Source organism: Maylandia zebra, linkage group LG2, assembly GCF_041146795.1.
Source record: "Maylandia zebra isolate NMK-2024a linkage group LG2, Mzebra_GT3a, whole genome shotgun sequence".
Taxonomy (NCBI): Eukaryota; Metazoa; Chordata; class Actinopteri; order Cichliformes; family Cichlidae; genus Maylandia; species Maylandia zebra.
The window spans coordinates 32289289-32314648 of record NC_135168.1 but is presented as its reverse complement, the minus strand read 5'-3'; the positions used below and the strand labels follow the sequence as shown (position 1 = coordinate 32314648).

The window sequence follows — 25360 nt, the reverse complement described above, 5'->3', positions numbered from 1 at the left end:
GAATGCAAAGTACAGTTGAATAGCTAAGAATGAATGTGTGATCACTGAAATGACACTACCTTTCATGTAACTTCAGTAAGTGCAGGATTAGAGCTGAATTAATCATTCAAAGATTAAAAAAAGCCCCTGATTAGAGTCTTGAACACCCACACAGCCCCAAGTTCCCAATGATTAATACTGTTAATGATTTGCCTTCAGGTTGAGATTAAAACAGCTAATTTTATCTAGTGTGGTGCTGCCACCAGTCCACTGTAATCACAGAGAGGAGAAAGCAACAGCAGTTTGTTGAGAGGACGCTCGGCCGAGAGCGGTTTATTCGCTTACAGGCGTGAAAACAGTGATCACGTGAGTGACGTGCATGTCGGTGTAACAGTCAAAGCCTGATCTGAAATAAAGAGGCAGCTAAGCTATTCCAATATTTAAACAGAGAGTAGTCTGAAATGCAAACACATTAGTCTGGTTAATATTAAAGCATGTAACTTTTTTTCCCTCAGCACAGCTCTACCCAAAGCATGACATTGCTTAAGAACTCATTACAATAAGTGGAAGTTAAAGGAACAGTACATTTAGTTTCGGTAACTCCATTTATATTAAAGCTCAGGAGTGAAACAAACATATGGCTTTAGCATTTTGCATACGTTTATACAGAGGTCATCCCTGCAAGTGGTGTGAAAGCACTTCTCTGCACCAGCCAAGAAATGATTAACACTGTTAGCTGCCTGTAGTCAAACGGGGGGGAAAGCCACAGTGAGTGTGTTCGGGCCTGCTGCCTCTCTGGAGGATCCTGGAGGGTTTTAGCTGCAGAGCTTTGGGGGCGAGCGAGAGGAGGAGGGGAAGCTGATCTGTTCAGGGGGGCTGCAGAGACCACAAAAGGACCAAGTATGCAGGCATATCAGGCTCAGGACAGAACGAGTGACCAAAAAAAATACTTAAGCATTAATAAGAAAACCCTGATTTTTCTTTTTTAAATTAATAAATAAAAGTCAGCAACAATAAATAGCAAAAGCATATAGTTAGACTTGCAGAGTCCTGTAACGCTGGGTGTTAAGTAGCAGGTCACTGTGTTCATTTGACCGCTTACAACGCCTCTTCCATTTGGCTGACCACATCCTCTTCGTGCCACATCCTGTTTATTTCAAAGCTTCTAAGATAGAGCAATAATGTGCTGCAGTGTGCATTAACCCTTCTGTCGTCGCAGAGAGGAGACGCTGCTGATCCACACTGTAAGACATGCACTGGTGCTGGGACCTGCACCTGCTGACAAAACAGAGAGAAGAGAAAAAAGTAACCATGAAACCAAATCGCATTAAGGGAGCATTAAGACAATTCAGTGTTTCCCTCTGAGGAACAAAAACCTTCTCTTAAAAAAGGTCATGGAGCTCAGTGAAGCAGCAGTCCTGCAAGTATGTAGAGAAGAAAAAAAATCAAGGTCTTTTGAAGTATGATGTAAGTTTAGTAGAGTAAATTTTTAGCACAGGCTCTGTACACCTATTGAGCACAACACTGTGCCCAGCTGCCTAATATCATGTTTGTGCCCCTTTTGCTGCCAAAACATCCCTGACCCATCAAGGCACGGGCTCCACTAGCTGTGGTATCTGGAACCAGGATGTTAGCAACAGATCCTTTCAGTCCTGTAAGTTGAGATGTGGGGAATTTGGAGGCCAAGTCAACACCTCAAACTCATTGTTGTGCTCCTCAAACCATTCCAGCAGACATTACCCACAACCTAACAGTGCCTTCACCAGCTCACCTTATTCCTATAGAAGCATTTCCATACACAACAAACTGTGATGCTCTGTGTATTCTGACACCTTTCTGTCAGAACCAGCATTAAGTTTCCAGCAGTTTGAGCTACATGAGCTCGCCTGTTGGATCGGATCATGCGGGCCAGCCTTCACTCCCCGTTTGCATCAGTCAGCATTGCCTGTCCATGACCCTGCCAGCGGTTCACCACTGTTCCTTCCTTCCTTTAGTTTCTTCCTTCCTTTTCTTCCTTCCTTCCTTCCTTTTTTTTTTAATCAGAGATCAGATTATTATGCCCTCTCCTGCGAGGTTCCTTTGAAACATGTATACAGCTTTAAACTGCACTGCTCACTGCTCATGTATGCAGGCCTAAGCCGGTATCTGGTGGCAGTTGTTCAGGCGTTAATATTACAGTGAAACTTAATGCTGCCGACGAGGACAGCGTGGGCTTCAAACACATCTCCAAAGACTGTGTGCTGCTGTAGTGCAGTTTTTAATTCTTTGTATTTTGTCCCATTCGTCAGTGAACGCTGACACCGTGCAAAAAACTTTTACCTATTTGCCTGAAAGCTTCTTCTTCATGCAGGATTTGAAAGAGACAAACTTTTCCTCCACTCGGACGCCCTGTGAATTATGTGCGAAAGGGGAAAGAAAGAGAAAGAAAGTCAGTTTGATTTGAAGAGAAGCCACTAGATGGCAGTATAGTGCCATATAAAGCTCAACTCTTTGAGTTGTGTTTCAGTGACAAAATGCAGCAGGAGTGTAATTTAAACATTACTATGTGGTGTATCTAAGGATACTGCAAGCTAAAGAAAAATGGCACAAAATCAGCCTTTACTTAAAGTCAAAATTAAGCAGAACACATGACGATTTTGTTACTAGAAGCTGATCAAGTAGAGGAAATTAGTATCGCTGAATGTAAACATGCATATTTGAGTTCTTAATTAAACCGTATTTTCCTGTTTGACTCTGATTTATGTGCTCACCTTTGAGCCCATTTGCACTGACAGAGAGAGTTAAAGAAAAAAAAAGCAGAAAATAGATCAATAATGCATAAAAGCCCTCAGCTGTCCTACCCCAGCACGGCGGTGCAGCCGGTCCTTCATGACGCCAACAAACTCCCTGTAGCTGAGCTTATTGTCGTGGTCCTCATCGAAGATCCTGAAGACAGTGCTGACCAAGTGGGGGGTCAGTTTGATGCCGGTGGCCACGTACACCGCTCTGGCAAATTCCTCTGCAGATGACACATTATCACATGTGTATTACCAATGTTAACAGTATCAAACATCAGTATCAAGCTTTGGATCCTCGCAATTATGTGGATCATACTTTGATACCATCCACCTAAACATTGCTGCAGTCCTGCCACGCTCCATGATTCCCCGGATCTCCGTCCAACTAAGCATCTGTGCGATATGTCAGACCAAGGACACGAGGCACCCTCAGAAGGCCTTATTTATGCCCTGAGTGGCTCCAAGCTGTTTTCGTGGCACCATCACCATATTAGGTTGGTGAATCTAATGCTGTGGTTGGTCAAAGGAGCAATATTATAAATATTAAAGCTCTCTCAACTTTTAAATGAAAGTCAGAGCGGTTAATTTATTCATGAAGAGCACAACTCAGACTGGTGGAGGAATTTACGACACTCTGTGCAACAAATAAATATACTTCTATTTTAATCGAATGGATTTAAGACTCGAGTTCTACACAAAGCATCGAATCACATTTTAAACAGGAGCAGCTAAAGCGCAGGCTGAACACTTCAGTCAAAGTCACCTATGAGTCAAAGGTCATCGAGCCCATCATCTCTGACCAGCCTCACAAAACTGCCTGTAGCTGCATGGGAGCAAATCCCTGCAGGCAGGTAACCTGCTGCACTGGAGGCTGCTTGAGCAGTTGTAATCTGTTAATACACTCACATGTAGATTCAGTGTTCAGGTGTGGATTTACTTTTTCTGGCTCTAGCTAGATGATGGTACCATTTTTTTTTCAGATCTGTTAACGGTAATGATGCTAAGGAGACGTTTAAACTCTGCACTTTTTGTCTCTTTTTACAAACATAAAGAAATTGAACATTAGAGTTGGAATAATCATAAACTGTAGTTATATCACAGATTTCGACGTCATGCGACAGACTGGCGACCTGTCCAGGGTGTACCCTGCCTCTCGCCCTGAGACAGCTGGGATAGGCTTCAGTCCTCCCGCAAGCCTGAAAAAGGTTAAGCGGAAGAGAATGGATGGATGGATTTTTCTCGACTTAAAACTCTTCATAATTAGTCCAGGTAGACTACGAAATGGTTGGTCCTTTCTATAGAAGTTTAGAAGTTGTGTTTTTGGTTTTCCCCCATGAGTCAGAGACAGACAACAAGAAGTCAGAGACACAAAATAAAACTAAAATCACTTTAAAAGCACCTTCTGTCCATGCATCCACAATGTGAGACGTTACCTTGCCCAGTTGAGCGGTTGGCAAAGTTGTACATTTGCATGGCGATGGTAAAATCCTCCAGGTTGTTAAGGAATTGGAAGAAGGACCGAAACTCCTCAAAAGTGATTCCCTGCACAGGAATAATAACCAAATAAAAAAGGCAAAGCTTTTATTCACGGACACGATACCGCCGAGACACGTAAAGCAAACAAGACACATGTGTCAACACTCCGGCACCGTGTGCTAAAATTCACACAATGTGTAATCTGCTTTCTTTCATCTGGTGGGGAATCCTTTAGTGTGTGTGGGACCTTGGAGTCATCAGATAGATAACACACCCAAACAGACAAAGTATACATTGCTGGATTTTCCCTGTGCGGTATGGACACGCTGAGCTGTCAGCAGTGGGTGAGGAAGGGGGGGAGGATCGTCGCTTTTGGGAAGAGGTCAGGCCGTTTGCAGACTTTTCTAAAGCAGATTAACCTGATACTTGAATAAACAAAAACAAAAGTGATGAATCCCCAAACATCTCAGGCTTGGCTGATGACTATAACACTGAGCCCATTGATGTCCACTCAACCATCCTGCAGCTACTAGCTGCTTCTCTCGCCGGGGGCCCAGCCAAACAGACAACACACACAGCCGAACAAATGGAGTAATGACTAATCTGTGATGCTTTGCTGTTTTAACAATGTGAGAGCCATAAAATATCTCTCAGCGTAATGATGAGACCCACTTGATTATCAATGGAAATCTAGCAACAGGCTACTCCAGTTGGCTGAGGAGCTGCTGGCACCTTCTCATGCGGGTCAGCGTGCCAAGAGGAAAAACAAATTCAAGCCAAAATGAGGCTGTTTCACTCAACAGCTAATTCACAGAGCGGCATTAAAAGGAAGAGATGGGTGAAATGCTTCCATGTTCATGTAAACCAATATCTTCGCAGACTACTTCGGGATTAAAGCCACGCGAGGATCCAAACTTTGTCTTTGTAGAAGAATCATGATTCTACAGAGCATCTAGTGAAAAGTCTGCATAGCTTTTGGAAATCCCCTCCGACTGCTGGAGTGATGCAGTGTTATGACTTTTGCAGTTGTTTTTATTGGGGTTTAGCAATTTTGAAGCTTTGTGTTTTATTCGGGCCACACAGAAGTGGGAATTCTTTCATTTTGGGAATTTAACAGGACGGCCACAATATTTTGTGGCTTCACAAGGTCTTATCTTGTCTGATGTAGTAGTTTGCCAATTAGCAGCAACACATATCTTCCATTTAGGATAGAGAGTATACTGGACTATAGGGGCGATATCATTCCCATGCATATTTAAGTGCAAACTTAGTTGAATTAAACTAACCATCTTCAAGCTAAAGTTTGGCACAAAAAAATGTCAACCCTCTTTTCTTATACTCAGCAGCTAATTACAGTGAAATCCAGTGAAATGCAGAAATTCTGAGCTGCGGCTGCTGCTGCAGAAAAACAAAGTCAATGCACAGTTGCCAAAAACTGCACTTCCCTGTGTGGCCACTTGAGGCTCCAAAAGCAAGCCGACTCATGGGCATCAGGGGGGACAATGTATACAACCTGCTGCAAAAATTATTTGGTCATTATAGCTAAGTCTACAGCAGCCAGGCAATTTAAGAAAACACAAGCAAATAGACAAAATGCTGCAAAAGCACACAAAACACAATGTTTCGGTTTCGGTGTTTTGTTGGCTTTTCAGTGCTTTTGCTGGTGTTTTCTCAGGCTGCAGTGCGTTTGACCTCTCAGGGCCACCGTATATTTACCCCTTCATAACAATTGTACTGACTATGACATGCATATAACTCAACTCTTCCAACTAAATGAAGGTTAAAGGTTTTGTGACAGCATGAATAAGACCACGGCCTTTATCATGCTGTATGATGAAGGGCATGGACACATGAATATGGTATTTTATTTTATTTTTTAAAGGTGCAATACTTTAAACTTCGGGTGACATTAGAGTTTTCATTCATACAGGCTATGATGAAAATACAGATGTACTTCTTAAATTCATTGTTAGGAAGTAGGGGGATACTTTGCGAGTATACTGGTGGTATTGGATTATATTATACTGTAGGTTAAACCTCGTTGTTTGAGTAATGTTCAAAGGGAAATTGAAGGTAAAAGCGCACCTTTTCATCTGGTATACTGTGACGCATGTTCTCCAGATACCCGCTAACATCCTCGACATTGGTGTAGCGAAGGAGGACCTGAGCAAAATCTTCCTCGCCGATGGTGGGCATGCCTTTGGAGTAGGAGAGGAACTCTATCTCAAGCACCTCTGTCTGCAGGTTGTCCATGAACCTGAAGGAGGGAGACAGACGGCAGCTGCTGACAGGAAACGCCATCGCCAGAAGCTTGGTACAAAGGAATACTTAACATAGTCAATAACAAAACCACTAACTGTCGGTGGGTTAGTACGGTACGGTATGAAAATGATTAATGGCCGTATAATAGCATCAGATAATGATTTTTTTTTTCCAGGGACATCGTCATTAATCACCGAGCAAGCAACGGGTTTCTCGACTCACTTGTAAAAATCCTCAAATTTCAACTCAGCTTTGCCTTTTTTCCCAAAGAAATGCACCAAGAGTGTGGTCTCCGATTTTAAGTCCACGTTCTATGAGAGGGAACAAAAGTTCACAGCATTAACACACAGATTTAGCTACAGACTGCAAAACCACACAATGCAACAAATCCCACTGATTACTGCAACCATTAAAGCAGAAACAAAGTTTCAACAAAACTTCCCATCCAGCTGTCAGGTTCAGCTTTTGAATGTTCCAGATTCAGCTCGACTCAGAATTAATTAATTCTCCTTTTTAACAAACGTGTGCCATGCAACAGAACCATCAGCCATGCCACGCTTCTTCCTGTCGACGCGCCATTTAAAAAATTCACACCACTGATTAGACAGATGCGTAAGTGGAGAGCGCTGTGCTCCCTAACACATTATTGTCAGATTCCAGCAGAAGCATCAGGAAACTGAGGATCATGCACAGCATCGTTTTTGTGATTATTTAGCAAAACAGCTAAAAAAAAGTGCCCGGCTACCTCGGTGAGATCAGAAAACAGAACTTGACTCGTGCCACGTCTGAGAACATCCCACATGCCTCGGGCAGCCACATGCTGACCGTCTTTTTTTAGAACCTGTGGTAGCAATCGAAGCACAGCTGTTAGAAGACATAACACATCTGGTTCGTGTCACCAAGAGAAGGGGAATGGAAGGTGGATGAACAGACTCAGACGGTACACGGCGTTACAGGCGGGAGGATCGAGGAAACAGAGCGAGATGGAGAACTGGGCAGGCATACAAAAAAAAGACAGACAGACAGGTGAGCTGAATACCCACAGAGACAACGGGGACAGACACATGCAGAAACAGCGCGGGGCTGACACCTGCGTATCCGAGAGGCTGATCGGCCCTGACATGAGCCTGCGCTGCAGCGATGCATGCAGCCTCTTGGCAGGGATGTCGAGCCAACGTGGCTAACACATGTCCAAAGCATGCGAGGTGTAAGACCTGGAGGAGGATTCATGCCGGGTCAGCGCTGAAACTGAATCCGACAATATGTCATCGTTTGATGCTACACTGCAAAGTAAATGCAGGCAATCGAACACCTTCCATCTCCAGAACTGTAGTGTTTTTTTGCCCCACGTCACATCCACTGCTCGATGCTTACTGGAAGCCACTCTGCTGTATTTTTCTCAACGAGCTCGGGCGGCTTAGATCTTTGATTAACGGATAATTACCATTATTACAGTTTACACTTCTTCCTTAGCCTTCCCAGCTGCCGCGGAGCGACTACAGCTGCTCCAGAAAACATTTTCTCCTTACTGATGTGCAATAAAAAAAAAGAAAAAAAGATCACAGGAAACCAGTCTTCTGTTTAGTGAAGAAAAACAAATGTAACTCCCACTTATGAAACAAAAGATGTTGGTCCCCTCTCATTCTCATTGTTTATTATTTCAACCCATCGTTTCTTGAGCCTCAAGGCCTCTCAAGTCCCGACATCACCTCCCTGAAAAACAAAAGTATTGCAAAAACCAACCAGAAGCAGCCAGCTGCTGCTGACACGTGTTCTTAAGTGTGGCTTGCTTCATTTCATAATATTTATTTATCTTATTCAGTTCTTTTTTTCATCTCTCAGGCCCGAGGGAGAAAGCGAGACAGCTGATAAAACAGCTCTTCGTCTACGCCTCAGTGCTTCTTAGCAGAGAGGGAGATGTACGGCATGATCCCGCAGCTAATTACGGAACAGCTCTTTAATGCTGGCCGCTGTTCCCATCTCATCCCATGAAAAGACTCTGAAACACTTGTAATTAGAATATGCTGGGGAAAGCCCAACCGCAGCACTCAAGACGTGCCTGTTATGTCTTATTGAAAAGGTTTGACTTTTGAACTCTGTGCAGGAAAGACACCTACAGTAAAGCAGAGGGAATCAAAACACACAAAAAAGAAAGAAGAAGAAGACACACCTACAGGTAAAGTGTTCAAACAGCGCTCTGAGTTAGCTGCAGGCTCTCCTACGTGTTTGCAGAGCGGCTTTCACAGTGCTTCTGCTGCTCCCGTCTGACTGGCATCTTCATGGTCAAACCCATCTCTAAAGGTAACCTGAGCCTAAATACCACTCCTCAAGAAACTGTAAAAATAAAACATGTGGGTCCGAGCAAAAGCGGTGTCAGTCTTCAGGTAAGAGCTTTTTGAAGTGAAATCTCTTGCCCAACACTGACAAAAGGCGAGTACATAAATCATCTGAGCTGCACCCCTCCTGCTTTTGCCACACACACAAATATGAGATAATTCTAAAGCACAGAGTGAGGTATTTCGGATTTCACTGAATGTGAAGTGAGGTTATCTCGGACAAATACGGGTGGTGTCAGCCCCTCAGAAACATGTATATTTCCTATGATAACTCAGGTTAAGGAGACCACATTCCAGAAAGCGTGCAAGAAGAGGCACCGTTTACAGGCTACATACGCTGCGAGCCTGGGATTTGTGATTTCCGTAAAGCTGCAGGCTCTGAAATGCAAAAGAAAAAAGACGACAGGTGAATTAGTGCAGAGCTTATAATTCACAATGTATTTTAAAACAGGAAGACAGCTGGAAAAGACATCAAGTCGAGACAGCGTATCTGACAATGGTCCCAAATTACTGTTAAGCCTTATAAACGCATGCACAGCCAGCCCATCCTGATCTAGAGAATCCATTCTAATGATCTTTTTGATAGTTATACGGGCGCAATTTTAATTCAAGGCCGTCCAGAGATGCTAACGTTTGTCCCAGCAGAATAAGCTCCTCTATGCTGCGTTCTTATGAGATAAGACCTCAAAGAGTCGCTCTTATCGCTCTATTGAGCTCGCCCTGTTTACATCCACCTGCATGCAGTGTAAGACAACTCCAAAAAGATGAAAGCCTTAGGCATGTTTTACCCTGTATGACCACCGTCACCTCTGTGCAGCGAGTTTTCTCTCTAGGATTACTGCAAGTGTCTCAAGCGAGCACAGACCCACACAGTCTGATCTGACCTCAATGTTGAGATTCAGACTGATGTCTTTAAATCTGCATTACTTCTTTTCTTTTTTTGGCACTAATGCGGGAAACAGAGCAGGCAGTAAACATGCCGTCTCACCAGCTTATTAAGTTCATATGAGAAGAAGACTGACAACATTTCATTGGAGGTTTCTGAATGTAAATCAATCATTCATTCTCCTTTCAGCTCTGATTTTGGCCTCCACCACCTCCTCAGGGACAATATGGCTCTTTAGCTGCAAACTATGTTCTGCTCTAAGGGGGCAGCATTCGTTGGATTTCTAAAAGCTCTTTTTTTCTTAGTTGGAAACAGTTAAAAAGAAGCTGTTGTAGCCCATAAAAAATAGCTAAATATATAAAAATTATGTTTTGTTTCAGCTCTGTCAGTTCACACCAATTCCCAGTTTGTGGTCAAAGCGCGAAAATGCACTGAATAATGAAGGAATGAAAACTGCAGTTCCTCAACGGCCATATGAGGTCATTAACAGTAAACTCCCTGTTAAAATGGCCAACTTAAGTAATGCTAGCAACACTTTTCTAGTGTTGCAACTCAAACCGGTGGCTGCTCTTTGTTGCTATATTTGTTTGGCATTCAGTTTTATCTCTACCGTTAGCGTATAACTCTCCAGCTCATTATCGTGTTCAGTTTAAATAAAAATAGCTTAGCTTGAGGCAAATTAGTGGTGGCATCTATCGTTTCCTCAGAACAGCTTTTGTGACACACTGAATTACCACCTTGTTGCATGTTGTTGCCATAGATTGTATGTCAGAGAGAGATGTCAAAAATGTGACTTCACCCACTGGCTAAGTCCTTCAAAGTGGGCTTCAGTGTGGAGCCAGAAATGAGCACATCTTGAATACTGAGCTATTAGTTTAGTTCACTAGCACCTCAAGGCCCTTTATATTGTAAGGTAAAGACACTACATTAATAGAGAAAAAACTGCAACAATCAGATTACTACCCCAACCACCAACATGAGTAAGTATTCTGTGACAGCGGGAAGGAAAAACTCCCTTTTAACAGGAAGAGACCTCAGTCGGAAACACACTCAGGGAGGGGCTGCCATCTGGGCTGATGATTTGCAAGATATCAATAGACTGTGTCCAGTGTGTGCACAGAGACAGGAAAAGGTGTTAAATTAACCCCACAGCAAGCCTCATTGCTTTTCTGATAAGCGCATAAAAAAACAGATCCAGACCTCCAATAGTTCCTATATGATAAGTTGCAAACTTTGTCACAGTGTTGCTTGTGCAGACGGCATGCAGCATGCTTTTCAGGCCTTTTCTGGTGAATCCAGGCTGATGGAAAAAAAACATTAGAGCCACTAAAAAAGGATTTAAGCTCATACTTGCTGGTCCTGTCTTTGCATATCTTCAGTAATGTCTTTTCTGTCCTTCTTCTTACGGAAAATTTCTTCCAGCTAGGATAGAACATACCATATATTAAACATCAAATCCATGTGATTAAATCTGATAAATAATGGTGATTTCCATACCACCAAGAACTCCCTTTTGTCCACCATTTCATTTCCATCTGCGTCAAACATGTTGAAAGCAATCCTGAAGCCTGCATGGGGCTCTAGAAGCAAACACAATGGATTTACGTCAGACAGGCGTCTTTATATTGCTTTTTTAAAATATAAATTTTAAAGATAACAGAGTAAATCAGTTCAAAGGTATGCTGACTTGTTAAAATGCAGAGCAGGAAGAGGTACTCTGTATAACTGATGACACCTAGAACAAAGACAAAAAAAAGAAAAGAGTCAAAACAAGAAACAAAAACCTAAATGTTCCTTTTCACCCTCAAAATGGCATCAAATGACTTAACCAGGTAGCTCAAGGTGTTTGCAGATGTTCAAAGTCATGATGCCGAGATGAACAATCCATCCAAAGAAACAGAGCACGCCTTCAGACACAGGTAATCTCCTCGTGCTTGGCGATAACATCTTAAAAGGTGCCTTTTACTTCATGCTTGGTGTTCCCCTCACACAAACACCAACTTTACAACTGAGCTGACCTATCTGGACACAAACCCAAACAAATTTAAGGCCCGTGGCTTTCTGATCGTGTTTGGGTAACAAGGTGTAATACATTCTCGAGTGATCTGTCACTGATTGAGAATAGCCGATTTGGGCTTTGTGTCGCATCCTTCAGCCCCCTTTGTTGTGTGACACGGTAAAGAGAAGAGTAAGTGTCAGGAGACATCTCAACCAACTAAGGAGGCTTCTCCCTCCTGCCTCTGAAAGCATTCCCAAGCTTTTGTTTGCTCAGGAAGATCGAGAATCGAGGTAAGATAGTTCTGGGTGACTGCTCTGGATGTTATGGGAAAAGAATTCAGGTACGAGGTTTGCTGCAGGGAGATATCTTCAGAAAGAGGAACACTCGAGGAATAAAACCCAACTAGTCAGGAAAGATTTAGTTATTACCGTCTTATGCTTCTCCTTGGAGCTGGAAGCATTTTGCAAATGCACAAACTAAGGTGGGAGAAGATCATCAGTTGTGCATGGGATCAGCCATAAAATCATCGAAAAATATTCTAAAACAAAGCACCCAGCTCTCTCAGTTTGGCAGGTATGACCCTATAATGACAACAGATCTCTACCTTCAAAGCTTTTAAAGCTTAAACAGCTTGAAGACAGGGAAAAAAACTTTTAAGATTCCTGCCATGTCTCACCAATACCACACACCTTCACTCGTGGAGGGAGACCCCCCTTCTCCCTTCAAGCTCAGCCTCTGAGCTCAAGTAGATGTTGTTAGACAATACAAAGAATTCCACAAAAACACTTCATACAGAGTGGCAGTCCCGGAGATGTAATCCAATGCCATTCTTAGGCTTCATCATGTCCGTGGTGATCAGGGGGGTGGCCAGTGGGACATGTCTCGACACAGCTGGTTTCAAACAGCTCCCTCATTCTCAAAAGCAACGCTTTGTTCACAGATCAATCTAGTCCTTTTTTCACTGACAAAGCTGCAACGTTTAACAGCAGGATTAAAAGCTCCAAATCCCAGCATTGGCACTTAGCTAAAGCAACACAGGAGGAGAGCAGAACAGTGAGATCTGATGCTCCACTGCCACGTCTGACCTGCTGCGCTCAGAGTTTGAAGGCCCAGGTGGAAACATTAAAAGGGGACTTTGAGTCACACCGACAACTTCAGTTGGGCTTCGTGTGATCTCACGAAGACCTCAGGTTTGCGGCAGTTTCACAGTCTGCTGTTTTCAGCACATATAGGCTAAAGACGTGCAGAGTGCAGTGTTCATGTGTACGGTTTACGGGCCTCAGGAGCCTGCACGGTGCACACGGTGAAGACTGGGAAGTCACAATGTTGCCGAGTGCAAAGTGACAGATTTCAGTTGAGCTGTCAATGTAAAAACTTAGCACATAAATTCGATAATTTATGCCACCAACAAGAAATCACTACACATGAGTAGGTGACACCAGAACATTTTAAAAGCTCTAACCTTCTTCATGTTTTAGCTTTTTAATTGTGCATGGTATAATGAGCATAGTGGCTCATAGTGTAGTGGTTTACAAGTGAAGGATCCCACTGTGTGTTTTGCATACTGTAATTAAAAGTAGAGGGCGATCATGGCTCAAGTGTTGGGAGTTCGCCTTGTAATCGGAAGGTTGCCGGTTCGAGCCCCGGCTCGGTCGTTGTGTCCTTGGGCAACACACTTCACCGCCTACTGGTGTTGGCCAGAAGGGCCGATGGCGCGATATGGCAGCCTCGCTTCTGTCAGTCTGCCCCAGGGCAGCTGTGGCTACAACTGTAGCTTGCCTCCACCAGTGTGTGGATGACTGGATGTGTAGAGTGCTTTGGGGTCCCTAGGGGACTAGTAAAAGCGCTCTACAAATACAGGTCATTTACCAAAACTTAGGGAAAATCTGTCTTGGTTGCCTTTTCTCCTTCGTATTTGTGACGCTCTGTCTGAAATGCAATACTGTCTTCAGCAACCTGTCCTTTCTTTATATTTTATGAGCAAAATGGGAATATTTATTGAAACGTGCAAACATACAGGGAAATATAGTATAAAAGGCGAAAAGAGAGTTTGTACAATTCTAACGAGCTTAAAAGTGAATATTTGTATGATCACCTTTATTCTTCAGTGCAGACTGAACTCTCTTAGGCAGCTTTCTTTTCAATTCTTTAAGTAGTCTTCAGGAAGAGCTCTGAAACATTCAAAGCTCTTCTTTGGATGTCGGCTACCTTCTGTTCCAGGCTCTGTAAAAATGGTCCCACACTGCTTCAATAATGTTGCGGTCCGGGCTCCGGGGAGGCCAGTCCGTCACTGATAGTGTGTTTGTCTATCCAGGTATGGTTTTACTGTGTTGGGAGTATCCCCAGTGTGTCTTTTGTCCTGTCTTACTCCCCTCACATCCAACCAGTCAGCAGATGGCTGCCCCTCCCTGAGTCTGGTTCTGCTGGAGTTAAAAGGGAGTTTTTCCTTCCCACTGTCACCAAGTGCTTGCTGATAGGCCATCATAGGTTGTTTTGACAAGATTCCCAACACCACTGGCTGAAAGCACCTCAAACCATGACAGGGCCTCCACCGTGTTTTACAGTTGGCTGTAGACATTTACTGTTGTACCTCTCTCTCTCCAAAACATTCAAATCAGTCCAGTTCTTGTGTCATTCGGCATACGTACGTCAGCCTTTTGTCCCCGTTTCCCTTCCTTAAGAACGGCTTCTTGACAGCCACTGAGACCATTTCTGATGAGGTTTCAGTGAACAGTAGATGGATCAGCTAAAGGGTCAGATGCATTTCTCAGGTTTTGTCTCAGTTTATTAAAGACATGACTTTTCACATACTAATCAACTGCTGAAGTTAGTTTTTAAGCCTGGGTATTTTTTCATCTACTTCTCAAGTTTCCTTTTATTTTATGGATACAATGTGCACCATGCCAAAATCTTCCAAGTTTTCAGCTAATAAAGGCGCCCAGTGTCCAAAGAAAAACACGAAAGAGAACTGTTGCTCATGACCACTTTAAAAAAAACAAAATTAGAAGAAAGTCTGGCTCCTTGGAAGCAAAATATAAAGAAATAACCTGTGGATCAAGACTTTGGCAAAGTACTGTATATTTACTTGTATATATATAAAACCTTATATATACATGACCTCTCTGCATTGAATCATGTTGTTAATCTCTGGCTCACTTCCACAGCATGTTTTATATCCTGTTTTCTTTCTCTCACCCCAACCAATCACAGCAGATGGCCCCGCCCCTCCCTGAGCCTGGTTCTGTTGGAGGTTTCTTCCTGTTAAAAGAGTTTTTCCTTCCCACTGTCGCCTAAGTGCTTGCTCATAGGGAGTCAAACAATTGTTGGGTTTCTCCTCTGCATATATTATTGTAGAGTCTACCTTACAATACAAAGCGCCTTGGAGTGACCGTTGTTGTGATTTGGTGCTGTATAAATAAAACTGAATTAAATTGAACCAAACAAATAATTTATGTACTTGTGTTTTTTGGAGGTTGGGTCTGTGACCCAGCATTTTTCTGTTATTTTGTATTTTCTTTGCTTATATATTGAGATAACGTTAAGTTCTAGTATTATATTAGTTTGACTTGAGTTTTAGTCTCTTCTATGTCGCCAGATTTATGAATCTTTTCCTAACATTTGTAGCATTTTTAAGTATTTTTTTCTTTTTCAAGGATGCTTGTCACAGGCTGCTTACAGTCATAATTATGTAATTTATGAGCTTCCAATAACTTCACCTTTGAAGCATTTTACTACAGACACAAACAAGCCTTGTTGTGTGTACTGTACCATCAATGAGCCATTCCTTCAAGAAAAGGTTATCTAAAAATATATCTATGACATGTTAGCAGACTGATGGAAAGATAAGATAGAAACTACGACCCACGCTTTCTGCTCCAGATTGGCACATGGACAACAGAGCACGCACTGAACGAGACATGGGAGGGCCTTAAAAAATAAAATCTCACAAAGGATTTATGTGTACAGCAGGAACACAGAGAGTGGGTTCTTTACCTCGTTCACGGATATTTCTAAACAAATTAGATGATCCTTTCCAAACAGGTGGGGTATCAGCCAGCATCTTGTCTAATTCCTGCGAGAACAGAAGAAAATCCCTGATCTCACATTCATTTCTTAGCCCTTCAGTGTGATGTATTTGCTGGTGTTACAGTAATTTGAGAGGATTTTACACAGATAAGGAGGCTCTGTGAAGCAGCATCAAGGGCTACAAATGACGGGAAAACTCACCTTTTTCGTAAGGGACTTGCAGACTCTCCTACCTAAACGAAACAAGGCCAACAGTTAGTTGAGTCAAAAGTACAGGACTGGGAAGCACGAGTGAAAACAAATGTTTACAGGGACAGAAATATACGCTGTGTGTTTCCATGAGCACATTCCAGGGGCCAATAAAGCAGAAGATAAGCAGAACACATCATAAAAACACCTGGCTGGGAAACTGTGTCGATAACATTGACATTAACCCTCCACCGACACATTTTAAAGCCTCTGTCTGGAATAACGATCCTGCAGATCTTATGTATGGCAGCACTGAACAGAAAAGCATGGCTTTATTACAGCCACACAATTAACACTAAGCAGCTTCACAACAATAACAAATAGCGTGCCACTACCTTTCTGCCTCCTGTTTACCTTCATCATTAGATGCAGCGATAGAGGCCACACACCTGATGTTACAATCAATCACAGTAAGTCAAGACTGCCTTATCATTACATTTATGGTATCTGTGCTAAGTTGTTTGGTCTCTGTGGGTCCCTGTGACTTTGTTACCACATAAATGAGCCATAAAAGTAAGGTTGCTGGTAAAGATGTCTATCTTTATGCAGGTGTTATGACTGAAAGCACTTAGAGCTGTGTCTAATTGTCCGATGATACTTCGCAGGCCCTCAGCAACAAGGATATTCCGGAAAACAACACCCTGGGGTTTTTTTTTTTTGTTGCTTTTTTTAAAACTGCTATTAAATCATTGCGTAACTGAAAACAATCGGATGAAGGAGTGGAGATTTATCTGGTAACATGACGGACATGTAATTAAGCAAATGGCAGCTGACAAAAGCAGTTAATTCATTCGCAGAACAACAAAGCTCACGGAGGCCATGCGGCATCTGCTGTGTTTGTGAAGTAAATGGTAGACCAGGTCCTCGTGCACGGATGACAGAGACATCTTTAAATAAATCAAAGTCAGATAAATCTTTAATACAACAAATGTAATCTCACCAGAAGCATTATCGCCTGCTTTTAGGATGCCACTGAACTCAAGAGCCTGCGTTTCACTGTAAAATTAGCATCCCAGTAAATGATAAGGACTTGTCCCCACCCTGTCTTTGTGATCAGCCAAGGAGAAAAAAAAGATGCTGAATTCAAAACTCCATATTTTACACACATCCTGCAGTCTTAACCAGAGAAACTAAATGAGATTCCTTTGCCGAAGTTCCTGACTCCTAAAAAAGTCTGATTTCTGGAATGGCACTTTCCGATATGAACCCCTGTGAGACACAATACAGCATAGTTACAGGTGCTAAATGTTGGTCCAACCCTAACCTGAGGCTCCAGGTAGCAGTCAATTGCCACTAAAAGCTATATTAGTATGAAAATAATTAACAAGATTATTGATAAAGGTGGAACGCAAAACCGTGAGATAAAGAGACGACAGTCAAGTAAAGTGTTACGTCCCTCTGCAGCCCAAACTGTCCTCGCACTGATGATGGTGGACTGTTTGGGTGTTGCATGGGCTTAATTAAACACCTGATGAGGTGTGGGTGGAAGCATGCCGGGTTGGCTTGGGAGGATACACCATTTCTTGCTGTCCATCATGCTCTCCTGGATGTGTATTCAAGAGGCTCTGAGGACTCAAAAATGTTGGCTGAATAACGTGAATTAAAAAGCTAAAATATTTCAGCCAACTTAAATGTGCTTCAAGGGCCTGTAACCGTGAACAGTTTTCATAACAGGAAGGTACAATTTCGTGTGGCTTTGTTAAGTATACTAAAGTTATTTTACAAAAGAAGAAAAAGAAAAACAGCTGATTCTTCCATGGAATGAGCACCCGCGCCCTAGATTTGAACCTGGTATGTCTGATTATTTTATAAAATGCTTGTTTATTATAAACAAGGCACAGCAGATGGCCCCGCCCCTCCCTGAGCCTGGTTCTGCTGAAGGTTTCTTCCTGTTAAAAGGGAGTTTTTCCTTCCCACTGTCACCAAAGTGCTTGCTCACAGGGGGTCGTGTGATTGTTGGGGTTTTCTCTGTTTGCTTTGATTTATTTTAGGGTCTTTACCTTAAAATATAAAGAGGTTTAATTGATTTTATATAGATAAAATAAGCTGAATTGAATTTTACATTGTGGCTTTATTTACTGAACTGTAAGAAAAGAACCAAAACTCAATTTTACCATTTATTTCAATGTGCTAAAGCAATACACATAGGTGAACTGAAAAAAGGTTTTTTACTGTCAGTTTCTTGTTCTAAGGTCTCCAAAGGTCCTATTGGCTCAATAAAGGGCAAAGATTTAAAAGCAGTTTATGAATTGTTTGACCGTGTAGTGAAAAAAAGGAGGAAAACACACTCTTTATAGCCCCAAAGGCCACAGTGAAATCTTCAAGCTAATCCTGGCATTTTATAAAGTAGAATAAGTAAGAGATTAATTGACTGGCTAACCATTTGACCCGAGCACCAACACTCATTCCTTCATTCCTTTCAAAGCACATGTGGCACTGTGTTGTGAGCTGGCTGTCAGGAGCTGACTCACTCTTTGGTTCGCTCAGAGTGACCGACTCGATGAAGTTCAGCGGAGTCATGTAGAGCTGTCCCTCGTACTCCACCGAACTGAACAGACGAAATCTGTTTTCATAGGAGGACATGTAGGCATCTCCATCATCCAGACCGTAGGTCCTTGTCTGCAAGCACACACAGACACACATGTGCCATGAAATACTGCAAATCATATCAGTGATTACAGTGTCTGAAAGATGCTTCTTATGAAATCCATGGAAGCTTTTTCTGTCACGAAAAGCCTCGCTCACATGGCACAACAAAGAAGCCCATGCTTTAATTCGGTAATGGGGCGCATGTTATGTCAGCCTTATTTTTCATCCCTGCACAGCAGATAATGTCCCTACAACTGCTCAAACCCAGGCAGATCAGAAGGCCGGACTGGTGAAGACAGAGTGGATCTCTCTGTCAGGTGGCACACCGCCAGGTCCACTGGGCACAGAGCAAACACCCGGGGAATGCGTGCCCCCCTCTGCTTAACCATTAAACCCCCTCTAACCACCCCCGCCTCTCATCAAATATCAGCATGTCCGCCAAACTCTGGTGTCCAGTTTCCTGTGTCCCTGGATCCCCCCTTTATGTGGACACCAGTTGAGCTTACCTCCCTCCTAGCCACAGATATCAAAGAAGCAATCTTTTCGCTGCGTGGAGCCAAGCGAGCACATCACACATGGTTTAAGAGTTTGTTTACATCCCCCAATGATCTGTAAAAATCTTGTTAGCATTGTCGACACATTTCTGCGGTGCTGTGTAACAGGACACAATGCACACAGGTTAAACAATTAGAACCAGGCTGCAAAAGTCTGTGTATGAAGCTTATAATTGGTGCTGAAAAGAATGGGTATAAACAGGGGGAGACCTGAATCAGAAACATTTAAAAATCTGCTGAAGTGACAGCAATTACTTGTTTCTTTGGATTTTAATTTATCTATTTATTTATTTTTTGCAGTTGTCCTCTTTGTCTAAATGCTACTAAATACTATATACTTTCCAGTGTGTTTTAATCCTTTAAAGCCAATATTTGATACATGAATTTGGGGGGTTTTAGATTTCTACATCATCAGTGTGACTCCCCCTGATGTAGCAAATATGACACAAATTAAAACTCATACATGCAAATTAATATTTAATTTTTTTATCAGAAGGTTCACAAAAAGGATTTAATTTTCTGGCAATTACTTCATGTTTTAAAGAAGCTTTAAAGAATTAAAATGACTCCTTTGTGTGTTGTTCTGGTTTACAGCTGCTCAGATGCCATGAATTGTCCTTGCTTTTTGAAAGAAGGCAATGTTGCGCCTGAAAAGCAAAATCACCACAAAGGTTTCATTTACAAAGAAAACATAATATTTTAAAATAACATCCAGTCCTGTTTAGATAAGATGATCACTTACTGGCCACTTTATTAGATACACCTGTCCAAGTTCTTTTAAACACAAATATCTTATCAGCCAATCACATGGAAGCAACTCAATGCATTTAAGCACATAGATGCAGTGAAGAAAACCTGATGGAGTCGAAACTGACCACCAGAATGGGGAAGAAATGTGATTTTTTTTTTAAGTGACTTTGAACATGGCATGGTTTTTAATGCCAGATTGGGATTTTCTCACACAACCGTCTCTAGGGTTTACAGCGAGTGGTCTAAAAAAGAGAAAATATCCAGTGAGCAGCAATTCTCTGGGCAAAAATGCCATGTTGATGCCAGAGGTCAGGGGAGAATGGCCAGATTGCTTCAGGCTGATAGGAAGGCAACAGTAACTCAACACAACCAAGGTATGCTGAAGAGCATCTCTGAATGCACAACACGTCTAAGTTTGAAACAGATGGGCTACAGCAGCAGAAGAACAGAGGCTATAATTCACACCAGCTCACCAAAACTGAACAAGAGAAGGTTGGGGAAAAAGACTCCTAGTCTAATGAGTCTCAATTTCTCAAGAGACATTTGGATAGTAGGGCCACAATTTGGCAGAAACAACATGAAAGCATGATCCATCCTGCCTTGTATCGACAGTTTAGGCTGGTGGTGGTGTGTGATGGTGCAGGGCATATTTTCTTGGCACACTTGGGGCTTGTTAGTAACAACTAAGTATCATTTAAACACTATAGCCTACCTGAGTATTGTATCGATTATACTCATCCCCTTATTATCACAGTCTTGACCTCTTGAACATGACAGTGAGTTCACTGCACTCAAATGGCCTCCACAGTCACCGGATCTCAGTCAAACAGAGCACCTTTGGGATGTGCTGATACAGGAGACTCCTATCGTGGAAGTGAAGCCGACACATCAGCAGCAACTATGTGATGCTGTCAAGTCAACATTGACCAGAACCTCAGAAGAGTGTTTCCACCACCTTGTTGCATTTATGAAACGAAGAATTAAAGCAGCTGTGAAGGTAAAAGAGTGAAACCTGGTAATAGGACGGTGCATCTGACAAACTGATCCGTGAGAGTATAGATAGAGGAAGTATACTGCAGTATATATCGTCATACTACAAGTCATTCAGACCACTTACAAAATGCTAAAATAGTAAATTATAGAAAAGTATTTTAGAAAACACCACACAGAACAAATTCTGATATTAACAAATACACTGCAGCACAGTATCTGGTTACAAATGCAGTCAGGTGTTCCTCTTATGTTGTCCACCACTTAAATCTACACAGCAGTGCGTACACAACATTAAATGTTCAGTCTTGGCCCATAGGCTGTAAGCCAATCAGGCAAAACCTTCAGTCATGGTGGCCACGCGATCTGGGACGCCTTTTGACCACTTTTTTTTTTGCCATTTCAGCACCAAAGGTCGCGGATAGCTCCTTATGGTAACGACATATAATTATAACTGTCACTTCACGTGCACGAGGCTGTCTTGGTGATCACGTGCTGGGGTTCAGGTTGCTGCTGTTCATTGAAGATAAACTGAGAGTATTTTTAATTTCTTTCCTCTCTGTGTGTGTGTGTGTGTGTGTGTGTGTGTGTGTGTGTGTGTGTGTGTGTGTGTGTGTGTGTGTGTGTGTGTGTGTGTGTGTGTGTGTGTGCTGAATGTTGTCGCCATACAGCAGCCGCTGCTTACTTTATCGTACCTTATCGGTGGCGGAAACTGATGGCAGCGCCAGATGCATGAGTCGAGCCTCGACGTGGCTCTTCAGTCCGGGGCGCCTACCGACGTGCGAGCGGCAGGAGTAATAATAGTAATAGTAATAATAAGCGGCGCCGGCTGTGATGCTCGCTCCCGCTGCGATAAGTTTCTGCGCTTTAGTCGCCTTTGAGGGTGTTTGAGGCGGTTTCTGCGCCGTGAACGTCTCTGCTTTGGAGCTGAATGAAACGATAAGCCTGCGCAGTGCAGCCATGGCTGTTTACACTATGGTGTCGTAACCGATATCACGCGCACACACAGACAGAGAGAGAGGGAGAGCAGGGGAGCTCGAGCCGTCTGCTACTCGCGAGCTCGCGAGAAATGCCGTGGGTATTTCAAGTAGCTCGTGGATTAAAGAACGTCAAATTTGTAGGAGTGAAAGAACTGCTGGGGGGGAAACTACACGTAGAGTTATATCTCGTGTTAAAGGTGATGTAAAGTGGTTTATAGTTTATCTTTGCTATTTTTGGTTTTATTTTAAGTGATGCGCGCGCTCAGTTTAAGCCACCAGCCCACCAACAACTCTCTTTCTCTCTCACTGAGATAAGAGGGGGAAAAGGCCCTGTAAGGGCACGTCTAATCTGACAGCCCCGCCCACTACGAGTCCTGTGGTTTTGCACCTGCCTCTGAGCACAAAACCTCCAGGAGCTCCTTTTACCTGCACTGCAGCGTTCAACGAGCCCCTTACTTACTGAAACCTCCGCCACGGCACAACAGAGGCGCGAGCATCTACTGTGGACAGGTATGCAACATGCGGGCTGTCTGACCAGCAACTGCAGCCCACCTCCAACTGATGAAGAAGGCGCACCTTAAAAAAAACAACCCAACAACAACCCGGAGAAGTCTGTGCAGCCAGTAGCTGAGATTTTCTGAGTGTTTGATGTCAGGGGAAACGAACCCGAGGCTGTGACTGCCACACGGGGACATGTGCTAAGTAACACAGGAGGAGAAGGGACGTAAACATGCAATAAGTGGCAGCCAGGTAGCCTACTACGCAAGAGCGCTCCCTCCGGACCTCCTCTCTGAACTTTACCCGCTGAGCTCGGACGCGATGGCTGCTGCTGGTGGTGGTGCTGCCACTCTGGGAGAAGTTGGAGGCGTCTGGCACGGCATCGACGGTGTCGCACAAGTCGGCTCTCATTTCTTCCTCACGGAGAGCCAGACGCGGCTGGAAGAGCACCTCGTACCTGGGGACAGATTCTCGGATTTAACGCACCTCAAAGGAATTCTCAGGAGGAGGCAGTTGTACTGCAGAACTGGATTTCATCTGGAAATACTTCCGGATGGCACAGTGCAAGGCACGAGGAAGGACCACAGCCGTTTTGGTAAATACTAAGATCATTTTTTTCAAAATATAATTCCACTTGCAGAAAAGTAGTTGAGATTAAACAAATGAGAGGAAGAACGAAAACGCGCCAACAATGGTATTAGAACAGACAGGTTTCGATCTGATTCTGATTATTTACAAATATTAATTGTGGTAATGAACTGAGTTTCTTTGATCGTATTCTTTTATCTCTGCCAGGCTTTACAGAACAACTGTGTTATTCTCCTGCAGGTATTTTGGAATTCATAAGCCTGGCTGTTGGATTGATAAGCATTAAAGGGGTGGACAGTGGACTCTATCTGGGGATGAACAACAAAGGAGAGCTGTATGGCTCTGTAAGTATCATTTCTCTTGTTCCTGTTGCCCAAATCTTTATTTCTCAATTTTTTCCCCTGCGAAAGACTTTTTCATTCCTCTATAATTAATAATCCTAATGAATAACTGGGATGTGTGTTTCTGTTTCCCCCCACATCATGTTGCAGAAGGAGCTCACGGCTGATTGTGTCTTCAGGGAGCAGTTTGAGGAGAACTGGTACAACACGTATTCATCCAACCGCTACAAGCACGGAGACAAAGGGACGCGTTACTTTGTGGCATTAAATAAAGATGGGACACCAAGGGATGGGACTAAATCCAGGCGGCACCAGAAATTTACACACTTCTTGCCCAGGCCTGTGGACCCTGAGCGCGTGCCAGAGCTGTACAGGGATATCCTGGGACACAGCTGAGAGCTGGAGGCCTGGTCCAGATCAGGAATAGATGCTTAAAAAGCCTTGGCAGGCAGTCCTGGGAGCAGAAAGGAAGAAGGAGGGACGCAGGCGGGGATGTGACCGGTCGCAGGCTGGTGAACAGCAGCCCGACCAGCGGGGATAAAGGCATCGGAGAAGGGGGTGGGGGGCCTCTTGTAGGAATGCACGGGCCATCATCTCTCAGCAGCCAGGAGGACAGGCTAGAATGTCTGCACGCTCTGCATGAGGGCGTCATTTGTTTCCACAAAAGTACCTGCGTGGATTAGGAGACAAATAAGAAGCAGGGCTGAACGGTTGTGGAGTATCTCCTCAGTTGGACAGAGATGCCAGCTGGTGTGGAGTCTGTGGGAATCTGTGACATTACAAGATGGTACTACAGTGTCACTCAGAGAGACGTAGCTTGATCAGAAGGACTTTGAAGGAATACAGATTTTTCTTTAATCTCACCTGTCTTTAGACCTGTTTAAAAAAACAAAGTGTAAAAGCTTATTTATTCATTTTAGATACACATATTTATGCTATATATTTATTTATTTGAGAATATATTTTTACAGCTAGAATTGTAACGATAATATAGAAAACAAAAGCCCACTAGAAACTGTACTATAGAAAAACTGACACACTGAACTGAACTGTCATTTATTCAGCTAGTACTAATGACTAAAAAATTATAAAAAAAAACAATAGCAAATTCTTTGAAAAGATTCCCACATCTGGCATGCATTTTATCATAATGTGATTACTGTGAATTTTTTTTTTTTTTTTTTGACACGGCAACTGACACGGGGGTATTTAAATAAAAAAAAAAAAAAAAAAAAAAGGTGTGCTTTACTGGTTAACTTTGCCTCTGAACAGTTTAAACCTGCTTATGAGATCAATGTTGTCTTTCTTTATGGATGCCATTACGCCTGGAGACGAATCATAGACCTGATGGATGCATAAAACTTCAAAGCTTCCCTCCCGAACGCTCCAAACGTAGAGGACATGATCGAAGCCAAATAAAATCTGACCTTTAGCTCGGGTCCTGCCACTTTAGCAGCTGCATAAAAAGAAGAGGTCAGGGCGATAAGGATTAAGAAAGTCCTGCTCACCATTTGAGATTTGTAGCCTTGTTGTCATGTCCTATTAAAGAATGTCCAGGTGGCCAAGACATCTTTAAGAAATTGTAGTCTCTCTTTCTCTCTTTTTTTTCTCAATATGTCTTTATGTTCAAAATATTAATTGCACATGAACATCAAAATAAAACTACATTGCAGTATCTCTTATCTGTACACAGTTTCCTCCATGGTTGGGATCAGATCTGTGTTGAAGCATGAAAGATCAGTCTGTGAACTGTGTGTGTGAGTGTGTGAGCCAGTGGGGTTGTCTTGATATGGATAGTCAACCCTGCTGCCAACTCTCTCCTGTCTACAGAGTGATACTGTGGGACTTTCCCACCTGCACACCTTGAACATCAACTGCTGTCGATTAATGACAGCATCCAGGAGTGGATTATATATCCTGCACGCACGTGGACATCCCCCTGTCCATCCAGTAAACGCACGCAGGCCTATTCCAGCATGTCTTTCTTTAGACACTCAGTTTTCAAACAGGGCTTTGTTCCTGTCTTGTTCCATGTTTTCCAGAGTTTGTCCGTGACTTTGACCTGGAGCTTTTTGCTGTT

The 25360-nt window shown here is 43.0% G+C and overlaps 2 protein-coding genes across 4 annotated transcripts; one reads left to right on the top strand and one right to left on the bottom strand.

The window, feature by feature from the left end:
• Positions 1 to 565: 565 nt before the first annotated feature.
• micu3b (mitochondrial calcium uptake family, member 3b) lies at positions 566 to 21908 on the bottom strand. 3 transcript variants are annotated; one of them, XM_004563219.6, is made up of 15 exons: positions 21569 to 21908; positions 18462 to 18609; positions 15943 to 15974; positions 15709 to 15787; positions 11404 to 11451; positions 11214 to 11296; positions 11067 to 11138; positions 9167 to 9208; positions 7240 to 7335; positions 6717 to 6805; positions 6318 to 6489; positions 4190 to 4298; positions 2820 to 2977; positions 2299 to 2367; positions 566 to 1254 (listed from the first exon to the last, which is right to left on the bottom strand). In XM_004563219.6, the coding sequence occupies exons 1-14, from the start codon at positions 21833 to 21835 to the stop codon at positions 2299 to 2301; spliced, it is 1464 nt and encodes a 487-aa protein (XP_004563276.2). In that variant the 5' UTR covers positions 21836 to 21908; the 3' UTR covers positions 566 to 1254. The 3 variants fall into 3 exon arrangements, with proteins under 3 accessions (XP_004563276.2, XP_004563275.2, XP_004563277.2); XM_004563218.6 differs by having other exon boundaries at positions 566 to 1257; positions 21569 to 21907; XM_004563220.6 differs by lacking the exon at positions 7240 to 7335 and having other exon boundaries at positions 566 to 1257; positions 21569 to 21905.
• On the top strand, positions 21885 to 24955 carry fgf20b (fibroblast growth factor 20b). Its single transcript, XM_004563221.6, has 3 exons — positions 21885 to 22946; positions 23180 to 23283; positions 23431 to 24955. Exons 1-3 carry the CDS (start codon positions 22673 to 22675, stop codon positions 23674 to 23676), a joined length of 624 nt encoding a protein of 207 aa, XP_004563278.2. The 5' UTR covers positions 21885 to 22672; the 3' UTR covers positions 23677 to 24955.
• Positions 24956 to 25360: the final 405 nt, after the last annotated feature.